Below are 15,336 nucleotides of genomic sequence, written 5' to 3'. Positions count from 1 at the left end.
AAAAAAAAAAAAAAAAAAAAAGCTGGAGGCCAAACGCCACTCCACGACTCAAGCCTGTATCTTTTCTCTCTTTTTTCTTTTTTGAGACAGGGTCTCAACTCTGTCGCCCAGGCTGAAGTGCAGTGCTGTGATGATCCCCAAGTAGCTGGGATCACAGGCATGTACTGCCAAGTCCAGCTCATTTTTTTTTTTTTTTTTTGAGACGGAGTCTCGCCGTGTCGCCCAGGCTGGAGTGCAGTGGCACAATCTCGGCTCACTGCAAGCTCCACCTCCCGGGTTCATGCCATTCTCCCGTCTCAGCCTCCGCCTCCGAGTAGCTGGGACTACAGGCGGCCGCCACCACGCCCAGCTAGTTTTTTGTATTTTTAGTAGAGACGGGGTTTCACCATGTTAGCCAGGATGGTCTTGATCTCCTGACCTCATGATCCACCCGCCTCGGCCTCCCAAAGTGCTGGGATTACAGGCTTGAGCCACCGCGCCCGGCCTAACTCATTTTTTTTTTAACTTTTTGTAGAGACAGGGTCTCACCATGTTCCCCAGGCTGGTCTCAAACTTCCAAGCTCAAGTGATCCTCCCACCTCAGCTTCCCAGTGTTGAGATTACAGGCGTGAGCCACCATACCGGGCCTTTTCCTATTTTAATGCAGGAGTGTCTTGACTGCAGTCCCCAATTAGGATGGGGAGAGAGTAGTAATGGGCTTTTTTGCATCCACCCTCGAGTTCCAAACCCAGCTCTGGCAATCACCAGCTATGCGACGTGGGGACACAGTGAGTCACCCCTGAATCCATCTCGCCACTTGCTAAATGGGAATAAGCCCTAGACCATTATCCTCACCTCAGCAGGGGGACATCTTTCTAAACTTATGTCACTTCACACTAGATGCTCAACAAATACTAATCCAATGACTATCCTTGCCCAGGTCAGTGCCTATGGATTCATCACAAGCAACTACTGGAAATTTTCCGACCACTATTTCGAACGAAAAATGAAGCCATTGATATTCTATGCAAACCACGATCTGTCCCTGGAAGCTGCCCTGTGGAGAGACCTGCACAAGGCTGGCATCCTTCAGCTATACCAGCGCTGACCCCAAGGCACTGAACCCTTTGCTTCTTCAAGACTTGCGGCCCTGATCCTCTCAAGTGGCCAAAAGCTTTTATCTTAACTTTTCAATCTTTACCTTCCTTTCTTTCCAACAGAGGGCACTGGGGTGAATTCACGACTATCATTGAGGTCTGTTCAATGCAGGACACCCCAGCTTGTCCTTGGCTCATCCAAGAAAACTCCTCTATGCATCTAAAACAACATATCTCAATCTTGGCCAAGGGAAAATGGACTGCTTTGCTGGATTTGCACTGAGCAACTTTAGGAAATGTCAGTGGAGTGTTCACCAAGATCAAACAGCAGTCCAGTTGAAAGGCAAACACACAAGCTCCAGCCCAAATCCTCCTGGTGGCGCAACCTACCCCAGAGGCTAAAGTGATTCAAGGACTCCAGGACACCTCTTAAGAGCTTTTCTAAGAACATGATAGGCTTACTTCTGCTCCATAATAAAGTGGGAGAAAAAAGGCAGAATGTAACTTAAGACTAGATAACTGTGTACATGATGGACCATTTTCTTTTTTTGGGCTGGGTAGAGAAATCATATAAAATGCAGGGTGTTCAGCATGGAGATCACTCTCAGAACACTGGGAGGGTCTGGCACTTGATGGGGGTTAGTTGCTTGGCAGCCTGCCTGCCACTGAAGGAAGTCCCATTAGAGACGTATCCCCACCTTGTCACCAACAGGATGATGTTACCAGGTAATAAACCCTCATCCTCGTACCTTGGCTTCAGTAAATTTGAACTTAGCTGACGGTAGTTTCCTAATTTTATTGTAAGTGGCTTTATAAGAAGTCTCATCCAAGTTATCACACAGCACTTAACCCAGCCCTGGGATTTACTGTCTCGATGACTAAATGGCTCTGCACAGTCTGAGATGCTTCAGTGTGCAAGGCAGCAGCAGGGGGAGGTCTTCACAGGGACGCTGGCAAGAGACTTCCCGAGGCACATCAATCATGTTGGTCAATTTAGGGCACGGTCTGGGTCTGTAGCTTTGAAAGGCTGATTCTATTAGCACACTTTACAAGAGGGATGGGGATTAACTCAGTCACCAGAAACGAAACACCACTTCGGAAATTCAGAGACCTCTGATCAACAGAACAGACATTTGGGCTTTAATTGCTAAAGCAGCTACCTACTTGGGGAAACCATGGCATTCCGCTGCCTGGACAGCAGGAATTAAGATTTCAGAGTTGCTGGCACCAGAACAGAGCCTCTCAGCTCGCTTCACCTTGGCAACCTTAAACAGTCTCTCTTTGGTCTCCATGACAGCAGTACGTTCCTTTGGATAGAATACTTAGTTTGGAAAGAATGTAGTCAAATGTGGGATATGTAAGCACCCCTCAACAGTCACAATCCATCCTAGTATCTTATACAGTGATTTTTTTTTTTTTAATTTACAAAAGAGGTTTATTGGACTTACAGTTCCTTGTGGCTGGGAAGGCCTCACAATCACGGCAGAAGGTGAAAGCCACGTCTCACATGGCAGCAGATAAGAGGAAAAAAAGGTAGTGATCTTTTAGTAAAGAAACCTCAGACTGGTAGTGGGCTTGGAGCCAGAGGATCGCTTGAGTCCAGGAGTTTGAGACCAGCCAGGGTAAAAAATTGAGACCACCCCCAACTTTAAAATTAAAAAACAAAAGAAAAAATAGCTGGGTGTGGTGGCTCACACCTGTAATCCTAGCACTTGGGGAGGCCAAGGCGGGTGGATTGCCTGAGCTCAGAAGTTCGAGACCAACCTGGACAACATGGTTGAAACTCTGTCTCTACTAAAACATAAAAAATTAGCCAGGTGTGGTGGCATGCGCCTGTAGTCTCAGTTACTCGGGAGGCTGAGGCACAAGAATTGCTTGAACCTGGGAGGTAGAGGTTGCAGAGATCATGCCAATGCACTCCCAGCCTGGGCGACAGAGCAAAACTGTCTCAAAAACAAAAAACAAATAAACAAAAAAATTTGTCTCAAAAATATTTAAATTTAAATTAAAAAAAAAAAAAAGGTTGGGCGTGGTGGCTCATGCCTGTAATCCCAGCACTTTGGGAGGCTGAGGCAGGCAGATCACGAGGTCAGGAGATAGAGACCATCCTGGCCAACATGGTGAAATCCCGTCTCTACTAAAGAAGGTACGCACCTGTGGTCTCAGCACTCAGAAGGCTGAGCCAAGAGAATTGCTTGAACCCGAGAGGCAGAGGCTGCAGTGAGCTGAGATTACACCACTGCACTCCAGCCTGGCGACAGAGTGGAACTCCGTTTCAAAAAATAAATAAAATAAAAAAGAGCAAAAATATAAAATGTAAAAAAAAAAAAAGGAAAAAGGAACCTGATTGCCTTGGTGAGTCAACACTGGATATCTTCTGACCATTATTTGAAACAAAAAAGGAAACCACTGATATTCTATGCAAAGACCTATTCCTGGAAGCCACTCTGTGGAGACACCAGGAGAACTTTTCTCAGTCCTTCATTGATTTGAAGTAAAAGTGCTAAAGCAATGTTTGTGGGTGGCAACCCATTAGCAGATCACAAAATCAATGCAGTGGGTAACTGAAAAAGAGAAAACACAAGATGGTATCTGTGTAACTGGGGTTAAGCGTTACTCTCTGAAACTCACGGCATCAGTTTCCTCTTAGGCTCTTCCAACACAGTATCATCACGTTCATTTCAGTGTACAATCCTTGCAGTCCCATCGATTTGTGAGATTATACCCAGGTCATCCACAGTGGAGGTCTGAAAATGTTCTTAGTTGTACTCTAATTTCACTAACTGCCAAAAGCTTTTCCAGAATAATCTCAGTCACTTCGTTCCTTTAAAGATGAAGGCCGAAGAAGGCATGGCGATTCCTTCAGAGGAACAATTAGCAGCAGAGGCAGGGCTGTGCTGATCCCATCTGGCATCGCTAGTAGCTAACCTATAAAACAGGAGAATAATAGGAAGTAACAGCCAAGGAAGTGACTCAAAACTGAATGCTATATAACAACTAATTTGGGAGAAAAAGGCAGTCAGTCTAAGAGCACTCATTCTCATCACCAGCAGGCATGTGTGCGTTGGGGGAGCGTAACGGGGCACTATCACATCATTTTGGTGCAGGCTGGTAGGGATCCAGGATGACTCATTTTAAGGAGACAGTACCTCTGAGGGAGCAGTTGCTGGTAAGAGGCCAGTAAACAACTATCAGAAAGCATTCCCTCTGGATATAAACATTTCAAGTCAAATCTTATGGTTTACTTGAGTTCTGTAGTCAAGTCCACTCAGCAGACAATAACCACTTGATAAGCTGCCCTTTTCACTGTCTTACTTGCAGGCTGTAAACTACCAGTTTTTAGGCTCATTAAATCTAACCCAGAATACAGCTTCTTTGGTGTCCAGCAAAAACACAACCTTAAATACACAGAGTTTGCACACACCTCCCATTTTAACAGAAAAGAAAGGCGATCTGTGTGCACTTCAAGCCTGGCATTCAAATGGGAACAAAGCCGGGCACCCCACCCTCCAGCACCACTTGGCTTCTTTCTTGCTCACACACCAGTCCTGACATTCAGACAGGATCTAAGCTACAAACTCAGGAGACCTCCCTGGCATCCTTAACAAAGCACATAGAAACCAAACAGCCGTGGTTTCCCCTAAATGTCAGGACCCTGGAGCAGAGGCAAGGTCAGAGTCGTCAAGCATTCTCATTGCCACAAGCTGGCATACATCCTACATTCCAATCTGTTTCTAAGAGCACATTCATTTTCTTGAAATATGTAACAAACACTTTCATTCCACAATAAGGGCATAAATCAAATCCTGGCTACTTGTGCATTTCCGCCGCCTCATACAGCCTGTACCCTCAGAGCCATAATCAAGGGACTAGAGAAAGCAGGGCAACCACACATTTGCTTTTCACGTTTTAGAGGAATGATGCTCTAGACCGGACTCTCAGCAGGATATGCTGAGGGGAAAAAAAGGGGGAAAAAAAAACATGGAGCCAAACCCTTAAGCCTCAGAATAGATGATTTCCCTCAGTCCACATTTTCAGACAGGGATAACTAACCATCATAGGCTTGTGGGACTTCTTAGGGATATGAAAGATGTAAAAACAAAGCTTACAAACAGGAAAGCAATCATTTAACTTGTTTCCGGCAAAGCAGTTCAGTTTTCTCTCTTACTGCGGACACCTAGCAACAAAACGCTCCTGAAGTCTCCCTGCCCTTGGCATCCATTGCTTTATGTCCAGAGCAGCGTTTTGATTACCACCCGCCAAACCAAGCCTGTTTCCCAGTCTACTTACATGCATTAAAGACATGGCAATTTGGGTCCAGGTCCAGGTCCCAGTTCAGGGCAGCTGCCACAATGTGGCTACTAGAGGATCCTTTTCCGGCCTCGGAAACTGAGGCTCACTGCACCTGGGAAGAAGAGAAATTAAGAAAAAAAACTACTTAAGAAGATACACGCAGAGTAACTCTCAAGCAGCTTAAAATTTCTGTAAGGCAAGCTTGGGAAACTGAGTTTCAGATATTCAAATTCCACACTGAAAGGCCTTTCTTTGCCTTCAGACAGGGATAACTTGACATCATCATGGACTCAGCTCCCCCCAACGTGCTGGCCCATAGCACTAACAGCCACAGCACACGCAAACTATTTTTTTTATCAAATTGTTCACTTCCCTCACGCAAACTCTTTGCGGAGCAAGCATGTGACTTTCAGTTTTGTTTTGTTGTTTTTCTTGAAACAGTTTCACTCTTGTTGCCAGGCTGGAGTGCGATGACCTGATCTCAGTTCACTGCAACCTCCACCTCCTGGGTTCAAGTGATTCTCCGGCTTAGCCTCCCAAGTAAGCTGGGATTACAAACACGTGCCACCACGGCAGGCCAATTTTGTATTTTTAGTAGAGATGGGGTTTCTCCATGTTGGTCAGGCTGGTCTTGAACGCCCGACCTCAGGTGATCGACTTGCTTCGGCCTCCCAGAGTGCTGGGATTACAAGTGTCAGCCACCGCACCCTCCAGGCTTTCGGTTTTTTAAGACCGAGGATTAGAGATTTGCCCAAGAGCTACTTAAAAATAGCCAGCACTACAATCTCACTATAATAAAATCCTTGCACTAAAAACAGATCAGATCATCTAATTCAAGCTTGTCTAACCCACAGCCTGCATGTGGCTCAGGACGGCTTTGAATGCAGCCCAACACAAATTTGTAAACTTTCTTACAACATCATGAGATTTTTTTTCAGTCCATCAGCCATCATTAGTGTTAGTATATTTTATGTGTGGCCCAAGACAATTCTTCTTCCAGTGTGGCACAGGGAAGCCAAAAGATGACACCCCGATCTAGTTACTACCCATTTGCTCTTGGACTGGCCACATGATTCCTGGACTCCACCCCAGAGCCATTCTCACCCATGCCTGGAGGTGAGGCCTAGGAATGTGTATATTTTAGCACTTTGTAGGTGGTTCTGATGTAATAGTCAGGTTTTGAAATCACTAACCCTGTTTCACAAATGAAGAAATAAGACTCTGGTGAGAAAATAGGCTGAGACTAGAGCCCAGATCTAGTTAGCCTAATGTGTGGTATACAGGAGTTTTTCAACCTCAGCTCTACTGACATACTGGGTGGATCAATTATTCCTCATGCAGGCTGTTGTGTGCACTGTAGGTTATTTATTTATTTATTTACAGAGTTTCGCTCTTGTCACCCAGACTGGAGTACAATGGTGCAATCTCAGCTCGCTGTAAATTCTGCCTCCTGGGTTCAAGAGATTCTCCTGCCTTAGTCTCCTGAGTAGCTGGGATTATAGGTGCCCACCGCCACACCCAGCTAATTTTTGTATTTTTAGTAGAGACAAGGTTTCACCATGTTTGCCAGGCTGGTCTCGAATTCCTGACCTCAGGTGATCCACCCACCTCGGCCTCCCAAAATGCTGGAATTACAGGCATGAGATAAATATCCAGGCCCGGCCAGGATATTTATTAATAGCAGCATTCACTGGAGACCAAGAACACCATCCCTCCCCAGTTGAGAACCGCCAGTCTAACTCAGTAACTGCTTGTATAACTTTGGGCAAGAGAACTCTCTAAGCCTCACTTTTACCTACTCAACAGCAGAGTGGGGGAAAAAATTTACCTCACATGGGGTTGATATTAGAAATACTATTTATGGCCAGGCGCGGTGGCTCACGCCTGTAATCCCAGCACTTTGCGAGGCTGAGCCAGGCAGATCACCTGAGATCGGGAGTTCGAGACCAGCCTGACCAACATGGAGAAATCCCCCAGCTACTTGGGAGGCTGAGGCAGGAGACTAGCTTGAACCCGGGAGGCAGAGGTTATGCTGAGTCAGGATCGTACCATCGCACTCCAGCCTGGGCAACAAGAGCAAAACTCTATCTCAAAACAAACAAACAAACAAACAAAAAATACTCTTTGTGAGAGTGCTTGGCAAGGGCAAGGACCCTAGCAAAAGGAATTCCATACTACTTCCATTATCTGGGCAATCATAACCCTGGAAGACCAATACATCCCCAAAACAAACCAATACTTAAAGGGGACCATAAGCATACTTAAGTCTATCAAAGAATTAAAAATCTCACCATTTAAAGAAACTTCATCATGAAGATCCTCACACTCAACACCTTAAGGTGATGAGTTTTCATATGACTGTTTTCAAGGCCACAGCCAACACCTTTAATGTAAAAGAGAAGGATAACAGGCTTCATTCTAACAGAAACCACCTTAAGGTTTATTCTCCAGATCTGTATTAAACGGCTGAGCCTCAGCGAGTCAGACCTCCTCACAAAAGATACCATTTCAGACAGGGATAACTTTAGATCATCCTCAGCTCAGCCAATAACAAAGATTCCTAAATCCCAGCGATCCAAAATTCATTTGCCATGTCTCTTTCCATCCCTGCATGCCCTAACAAGGATCCACGTTGGTTACAGTGACATCTAGTGGCCCCAAATTACACAGGCACAGACCCTACTCATTTTTATCATTAAAATAATTAGTATTCTGAATTCTGAGTAACTTCGTACCATAGCTGGCTTGTATGTCAACACGTATTCTCACACTTGAACTTCAGAATAAAGCAGGACGTGAATGTATGTGATAGCACCATCTGTGCTTTCTCATTTTTGGTGACCACTCAGGCCTTGCCTGAACCCATTCTTACTCAAATTAGGGCTCCATCCATTACTCTGCTCCTTCAACCTGGAGCTCTGCTTTTAACTGTCTCTGCAGATGCCAAACAAAGAAAGGCCTCTGGGGAAGGAAAAAAGGCTCGTTGTTAAAACTACAGCTTTCCAGAAGAAGTTTACAATCCTATTGATTCCTATATGTAAAGTTAAATATAAACTACCGATCGGGGCCGTCCTCAAGGCACTCCAAGTGGAATCACGTTTTCACACGTTAACACTCCTGATGCTGAATTAAGAACCACCATCGTCAGAGTTTGCCCGTGCGCGGGCACCGAAGACCCCCGGGCGTGCACGCTCAGCACACGCGCGGCGGAGGAGCACGGGGCTGCCCAGGTTGTCAGGTCCCCTCCCCCGCAGAAGCCGGCCCTATGACGCCTAGGACGGGCTTGAGCTCTCTCCCTTCACATAACACTTTCTCGCCGTTTGGAAAGCATTTTCTCATCCAGTACTTCTAACCCTCCTAATCACCCTACGAGAGAGAAACGAGCTTATCGTCACCACTTCGTCTCTGAGGAAGGGAGGCCAAGTGTGTTAGTGTCGTGTCAAGGAAGACCCCGTTTTCCCACTCAGGCAGCCTTACCATCATCACTAAAGGCCTGAAGCTGCTCGCCGTGTTCCACACCAACGCGAGCGGCCATGTCTTCCAGCCACGCGGCCAACCTAGAAAAGAACGCGAGACCGCGCCTGCGCACAAGTCTTCTCGGCAATCTCTCCCGGAACTCTCGCGATGTTGAGAAAGGGCTGATGGGAAATGTAGTTCAAAACTGCAGTGACTGGGGGCTGGCCGCGTCCTCAGCGCGACCCCGGAGCTGGGGGTAAGATGGTGGCCGCCACCAGGGGCAGTGGAGGATCCGGAGTGGGAAACCAGGCCTATAAAGAACCACGGCTGTCAGAAAACGAAGCTGGAGGTTCACTTCTGCCAGAAAGTCATTGAGCATCAGCACAGGTTGTCATTGAGCATCAGCACAGAGACTGGGGAAGCACAGAAAGTTCGAGGGGCCAGGGACGGATGAGGAAACCGGGGCTTGGCCGAATATCTTTTTTAATTGCTCTGCGGATTTTATTTGGGGGAGGATAGGGGCATTTGGGGTGGTTCACTGGGTTAGTGAAGAGGAGAGATTCCAAGGGAATAGTTCAACCTCCCGCTCAGGTGTTTTTAAGATTGGGGCGAGGCCGGTGAGGCCGAGGCGCGGGCGGCAGGGGGCGCTCGAGAGCGACGGGGCTCCGCCTTCGCGGCTGCCCGAGGGTCCGGGCCGAGTGTGCTTTTCATTCCGAGAAGAGAAAGAAAGGCAAGCGTCACGAGTTGAATTACGAAAAGAACGGAGAATGATGTAACACCCACTGCTCTTCTGAGTGTTATTTTTCAGGCAACCACTTTGGCTTCATTTTTTTTTGTTGTTGTTGTTTCTGGGTTTTCTTGGTTTTTGAGACGAGGTTTCACCCTGGCACGCAGGCTGGAGTGCAGTGGTGCAATCATAACTTATTGCAGCCTCGACCTCCCAAGTGGCCGGGACGACAGGCGAGCACCACCACGCCCAGCTGATTATTTTTATTTTGCAGAGATGAGGTCTCACTGTGTTGCCCGGGTTGGTCTCAAACTCCTGGCCTCAAGCAATCCTGTTTTGGCCTCCCAAAGTGCTGGGATTACAAAGGTGAGCCACTGCGCCCGGTCTGGCTTCATTTTGAAATAAAATAAAGCAAAATGACAACAACCAGGGCCAGAATTTGCACCTATTTGAAAGCTAGTTTAAATTTGCAAGACCAAGAGCCTTTTTTCTCCATTCCAGTCTCCCCGTTCTCATCCACCCATTAACAGTGATCTCTGTGGCCTTCAGTGTGGCTTATGTTGTCCTGCAGATGGTAATATGTTGCAGATACTTATTTTCAAATGACCACATTTGTTTATGTTTACCCCCTTTCATTTGATTGTAAGCTCTTCAAGGGCTTTTTATTTTAATTTTTTTATTATTATTATTTTTTGAGACGGAATTTCACTCTTGTTGCCCAGGCTGGAATGCAATGGCGCGATCTCAGCTGACCACAACCTCCACCTCCCAAGTTCAAGTGATTCTCCTGCTTCAGCCTCCTGAGTAGCTGGGATTACAGGCATGCGCCACCATGCCCAGCTAATTTTGTATTTTTAGTAGAGACGGGGTTTCTCCATGTTAGGCTGGTCTCAAACTCCCGACCTCAGGTGATCCACCCGCCTCGGCCTCCCAAAGTGCTGGGATTACAGGTGTGAGCCACCACGCCTAGCCCCTTTTTTTTTTTTTCTTTTTAATTTCTTAACAGTGCAGGGTTTGGTGTTTACCTGCTATGCTAACAGTAAGTCTTCGCAAATAATCATTAATTCATTCAGCAGTAATTCTGGCCATTGGGTTTCTCTACTTTACCCTTGAAGACACGTCATTTTGTGTAATACTGAAAGGAAGAATGTGTTCTGTCCCTGCAAACATAGTTCCTTTCCTTTGAGACTTGCAGTGGGAATTCTAAGTGTGGAATTTCCCAAAAGCTGCTAGCGGGCTGGTGACCTGCTGTAGACAAAATAGTAATGAGAGCTAATACTTCATAGCACTTACCAGGTGCCACTCCCTACACTGATTCCTGTACATGTATGAACTCGTTTAATCCTCACAATGCAGTGAAGTACTACTGTCAGAGGCGTTGGAAACAGAGAACTCCATCTTGAATAGGAGCTGGGTGAAATGAAGCTGAGACTTACTGGGCTGTATTCCCGGACAGGTAGGGCATTCTAAGTCACAGGATGAGATAGGAGGTCGGCACAAGACACAGGTCATAAAGACATTGCTGATAAAACAGGTTGCAGTAAAGAAGCCCGCCAAAGCCAAAACCACAATGGCAGTAAGAGTGACCTCTGGTCGTCCTCACTGCTACACTCCCACCAGCGCCATGACAGTTTACAAATGCCATGGCAACCTTATGAAGTTACCCTATATGGTCTAAAAATGGGAGGCATAAATAATCCACCCCATTTAGGATATAATCAAGAAATAACCATAAAAATGGGAAACCAGTAGCCCTCAGGGCTGCTCTGTGGAGTAGCCTGTTTGTTTGTTTGTTTGAGACAGAGTCTCGCTCTGTCACCCAGGCTGCAGTGGTGCTGTAACCTCCACCTCCCGGATTCAAGCCATTCTCCTGCTTCAGCCTCCCGAGTAGCTGGATTACAGGTGCACGCCACCACGCCTGGCTAATTTTTGTATTTTTAGTAGTGATAGGGTTTCACCATGTTGGCCAGGCTGGTGTTGAACTCCTGACCTCAAGTGATCTGCCTGCCTCAGCCTCCCAAAGTGCTAGGATTACAGGCCTGAGCCACCATGCCCAGCCAAGTAGCCATTCTTTTATTCCTTTACTTTTCTGATAAACTTGCTTTCACTTTATAGACTCACCCCAAATTCTTTCTTGCTGAAGATCCAAGAACCCTCTTTTGGGACCTGGATCAGGACTCCTCTCTGGTAACACTATCACTGTTCCCATTTTACGGATAAGGAAACAGTAGCACTGGGAAATTCGGTAACTTGCCCAAATTCACATAACCAGTAACGGCAGGGTCAGACTTTGCTCCCAGCCTGTAGAATCCATGCTTTTACCACTAATGAATAAGGTGACCTTATGTATAAGGACTTTTGTTTTGGGGGAGGAAGGGAGAAGGAAGAAGATTTTCATGTGTTTGTAGGGGTGGTTGGGGACAAAATCAGAAATGTGGTTGAAAGGAGGAACAGGGCTGGGCGTGGTGGCTCACGCCTGTAATCCCAGCACTTTAGGAGGCCGAGGCGGGCAGATCACGAGGTCAGGAGATCGAGACCATCCTGGCGAACATGGTGAAACCCCTTCTCTACTAAAAATACAAAAAAATTAGCCGGGCGAGGTGGCGGGCACCTGTAGTCCCAGCTTCTCGGGAGGCTGAGGCAGGAGAATGGCATGAACCCGGGAGGCTGAGCTTGCTGTGAGCAGAGATCGTGCCACTGCACTCCAGCCTGGGAGACAGAGCCAGACTCCGTCTCAAAAAAAAAAAAAGAAAGGAGGAACAGTGGGCACCTGCTCTGCCATTTGAGCCACTTCATGGCAGGAAGAGTGAAGATGGGAGGCTGCAGAGCTGATGTGTGGAAGATGGAGGCTCCGGGCTCTAGCAGGGCTATATTGGGCCTGGATGCCACCCAGTGTATAGTGAGGGCCATTCTTTTATAGTCCTCGCTCCGCCGCAGGCCACCAAGTCGCTTTCACACCTGACTGGACACTGCTTCCCCAACAGCAGGTTCATGGCAGATAGGGATGCCAGGGCAGCTGGGCAGTGGCCAAGAGGCTGGAGTGAAATACAATGAGAGGCCTTGTGCCTAAGCACATGTAAAGTACACTGTGCAGCCAACCCAGAAATAACTGGGGAGACTTCAGAGAATGCATCAGAATTCCTGAATGAGCCGGCAAGGGCTCAGAGCTGTTGAGACTGAAATGTGGATGTTACTGTGATCTCATTTGCACTCGTTGCTGGCGAGAGCTAGGACATTTAAGTTTTACCTACCGTGGAATTATTATGCAGCCATTATACCAGGCTAGTGCAGACCTCTATTTATTGACATGGAAAGAGTCACAGTCTAGTGACCCTTTACAAACAGGAAGGCAGAAGTCCCCAGCGCTTTTCAGGGACCCAGGCTCTGAGTACAAAGGGAGAATTCAGTCAACTGGCCTATTGTGTTGGGGTGGTCACTGACGGGGTTTAAGACATGGTATCTGAAACCCACAGTAATAGAAAACAGTTTGGGCTGGTTGCAGTGGCTCACGCCTATAATCCCAACACTTTGGTTGGCCAAGGCAGGAGGATTGCTCGAGCCCAGGAGTTCAAGACCAGCCTGAGCAACATAGGGAGACCTCCATCTCTATAAATAAAAAATTAAAAATGAAAAACAGCCAGGTGTGGTGGCACATGCCTGTGGCCCCACCTGGATGGGAGGCTGAGGTGGGAGGATTGCTGGGGCCCGTGAGATTGAGGCTGTGCAGTGAGCCATGATTGCATCACTGCCCTCCAGCCTGGGTGACAGAGCAAGATCTTGTCTCAAAAAAATAAATACATAAAAATAAAGAAAACAGTCTTTAGAATATTGAGGTTAATTTCTCTACCCAGAAAGCAATCTTTAATTGTATTAATAAGAACACAAAAGAAGGTAGGTAGTATCCCAAGCAGCTGACTGCTTACATTTGGAGCGGTGGCAGCAGCGGCATCACAGGAAGCACATCTGTATGTCAGGCACTGTTAGCGGCCAGTCTCTTCCTCCATCTGATGAACCTAGGCTCTGTTCAGCTGCTGGGCAAGGGTCTGCTTCAGCGGGGGCAAGCCCCTCCCTAGCCCCCAGGGGCAAATCTTCATTCATCTGTGCCAGACATGGTCAGTCTATTCCCTTCGCTGGAAATTGTTTTGGGAAAGGGTCTGCGATGCAATTCTGGCCAAGTTTGGGAAAGTTTTCCTGCTTTAAAAAACAACAGCCTTTTTTCTTGCTTTGGGACACTGTGAAGAAGTGATGCTGGGCCTGCTGGAGCCATCTTGCATCTGCAAGGCTTCCATTAAGTAGGAGCTGAAGGACTGCGATGGCAGAGTAGAAAGAATAAAGAACGTGAGTCCTCGGTGATGCTGCTGACCTGCAGAAGCCGCCAGTCCCAACACCCCCGAACTTCAGACCTCTTGTTTTGATTCAGAGACACATTTGTACATTTCATATATATATATATATATATATATATACACACACACACACACATACACATATACATATATACACATATACATTTTTTTTTTCTTTTTTTGAGACAGAGCTTTGCTCTTGTCACCCAGGCTGGAATGCAGTGGCATGATCTCGGCTCACTGCAACCTCCCTCCACCTCCTGGGTTCTTGTGATTCTCCTACCTCAGCCTCCCAAGTAGCTGGAATTACAGGTGTGCACCACCACGCCCAGCTAATTTTCGTATTTTTAGTAGAGACAGCGTTTCACCATCCTGGCCAGGCTAGTCTTGAACTCCTGACCTCAGGTAACTCGCCCACCTCAGCCTCCCAAAGTGCTGGGATCACAAACATGAGCCACCACAGCCGGTTGCATTTTCACGTTCTTTTTTTTTTTTTTTTTTTTAGACGGAGTCTTGCTCTGCCGCCCAGGCTGGAGTGCAGTGGCCGGATCTCAGCTCACTGCAAGCTCCGCCTCCCGGGTTTACGCCATTCTCCTGCCTCAGCCTCCCGAGTAGCTGGGACTACAGGCGCCCGCTACCTCGCCTGGCTAGTTTTTTGTATTCTTTTTAGTAGAGATGAGGTTTCACCATGTTAGCCAGGATGGTCTCGATCTCCTGACCTCGTGATCCGCCCATCTCGGCCTCCCAAAGTGCTGGGATTACAGGCTTGAGCCACCGCACCCGGCCATTTTCACGTTCTTAAATGCAGGATGTGTCTTGCAAGCAATGGCATCTCAGTTAGAGTGAATTACAAAATGTGAGATTTTAGGCCGGGCACAGTGGCTCACGCCTGTAATCCCAGCACTTTGGGAGGCCGAGGCAGGCGGATCACGAGGTCAGGAGATCGAGACCATCCTGGCTAACACGGTGAAATACAAAAAAATACAAAAATACAAAAAAAAGAAAATTGGCCGGGTGTAGTGGCGGGTGCCTGTCGTCCCAGCTACTCGGGAGGCTGAGGCAGGAGAATGGCGTGAACCCGGGAGGCGGAGCTTGCAGTGAGCGGAGATCGTACCACTGCACTCCAGCCTGGGTGACAGAGCGAGACTCCATCTCAAAAAAAAAAAAAAAAAGTGAGATTTAAAAAAGAAATCTTATTAAGTCATTTTAAGTTGGGTGTTCTATTTCAGTCAAATCATCCTAAATGATATCTTTTAAAATAATTCTTCCCAGAAGAATGGATCATGACAGAATACGGAAAATGAGCTGATGTGTGCAAGTGCCCTTTCTGAAGTAATAACAGCTATGTGTATATGAAATGTTTACTCTGTGGCAGGTACTCTGGAAGCACCTTTTATTCACTGTCTCATCTGATTCTCACGACAGCCCTGTCATTATC

The 15,336-nt window shown here is 47.0% G+C and overlaps 2 protein-coding genes and 1 long non-coding RNA gene across 9 annotated transcripts in view; 1 reads left to right on the top strand and 2 right to left on the bottom strand.

The window, feature by feature from the left end:
• ST6GALNAC2 (ST6 N-acetylgalactosaminide alpha-2,6-sialyltransferase 2) overlaps window positions 1-1,855 on the top strand; it is a 31,430-nt gene extending 29,575 nt beyond the window's left edge. The window contains exons 9-11 of one of the 4 annotated variants that reach the window (XM_017884880.1): window positions 647-767; window positions 920-1,094; window positions 1,200-1,855. In XM_017884880.1, the coding sequence (XP_017740369.1) occupies window positions 647-767; window positions 920-1,094; window positions 1,200-1,359 (456 nt within the window). In that variant the 3' untranslated portion in view covers window positions 1,360-1,855. Of the gene's footprint in view, window positions 1-646; window positions 768-919 lie in introns of all 4 variants that reach the window. The other 3 variants (XM_017884881.1, XM_017884883.1, XM_017884882.1) reach the window with 3 other exon arrangements.
• LOC108537421 (uncharacterized) lies at window positions 1,853-8,938 on the bottom strand. Its single transcript, XR_001887805.1, has 4 exons — window positions 8,847-8,938; window positions 7,661-7,752; window positions 5,367-5,481; window positions 1,853-4,004 (listed from the first exon to the last, which is right to left on the bottom strand). It is a non-coding gene; the product is annotated as an uncharacterized LOC108537421 (long non-coding RNA).
• Window positions 8,939-13,390: 4,452 nt separating this feature from the next.
• The window catches only part of PRCD (photoreceptor disc component), an 18,379-nt gene continuing 16,433 nt past the window's right edge, over window positions 13,391-15,336 (bottom strand). For all 4 annotated transcript variants that reach the window (XM_017884913.1, XM_017884914.1, XM_017884915.1 and 1 more), the window contains one exon: window positions 13,391-13,859. Coding sequence is in view for 1 of the 4 variants with exons in the window: in XM_017884916.1 (XP_017740405.1) it covers window positions 13,841-13,859 (19 nt within the window). In the remaining 3 variants the exon portion in view is untranslated. The remainder of the gene's footprint in view (window positions 13,860-15,336) is intronic.

Source organism: Rhinopithecus bieti, unplaced genomic scaffold (genome assembly GCF_001698545.2).
Source record: "Rhinopithecus bieti isolate Rb0 unplaced genomic scaffold, ASM169854v2 scaffold_13400, whole genome shotgun sequence".
In the NCBI taxonomy this organism is placed as follows: domain Eukaryota; kingdom Metazoa; phylum Chordata; class Mammalia; order Primates; family Cercopithecidae; genus Rhinopithecus; species Rhinopithecus bieti.
The sequence above is the reverse complement of the archived record's forward strand: the minus strand, read 5'-3'. Positions and strand labels throughout refer to the sequence as shown.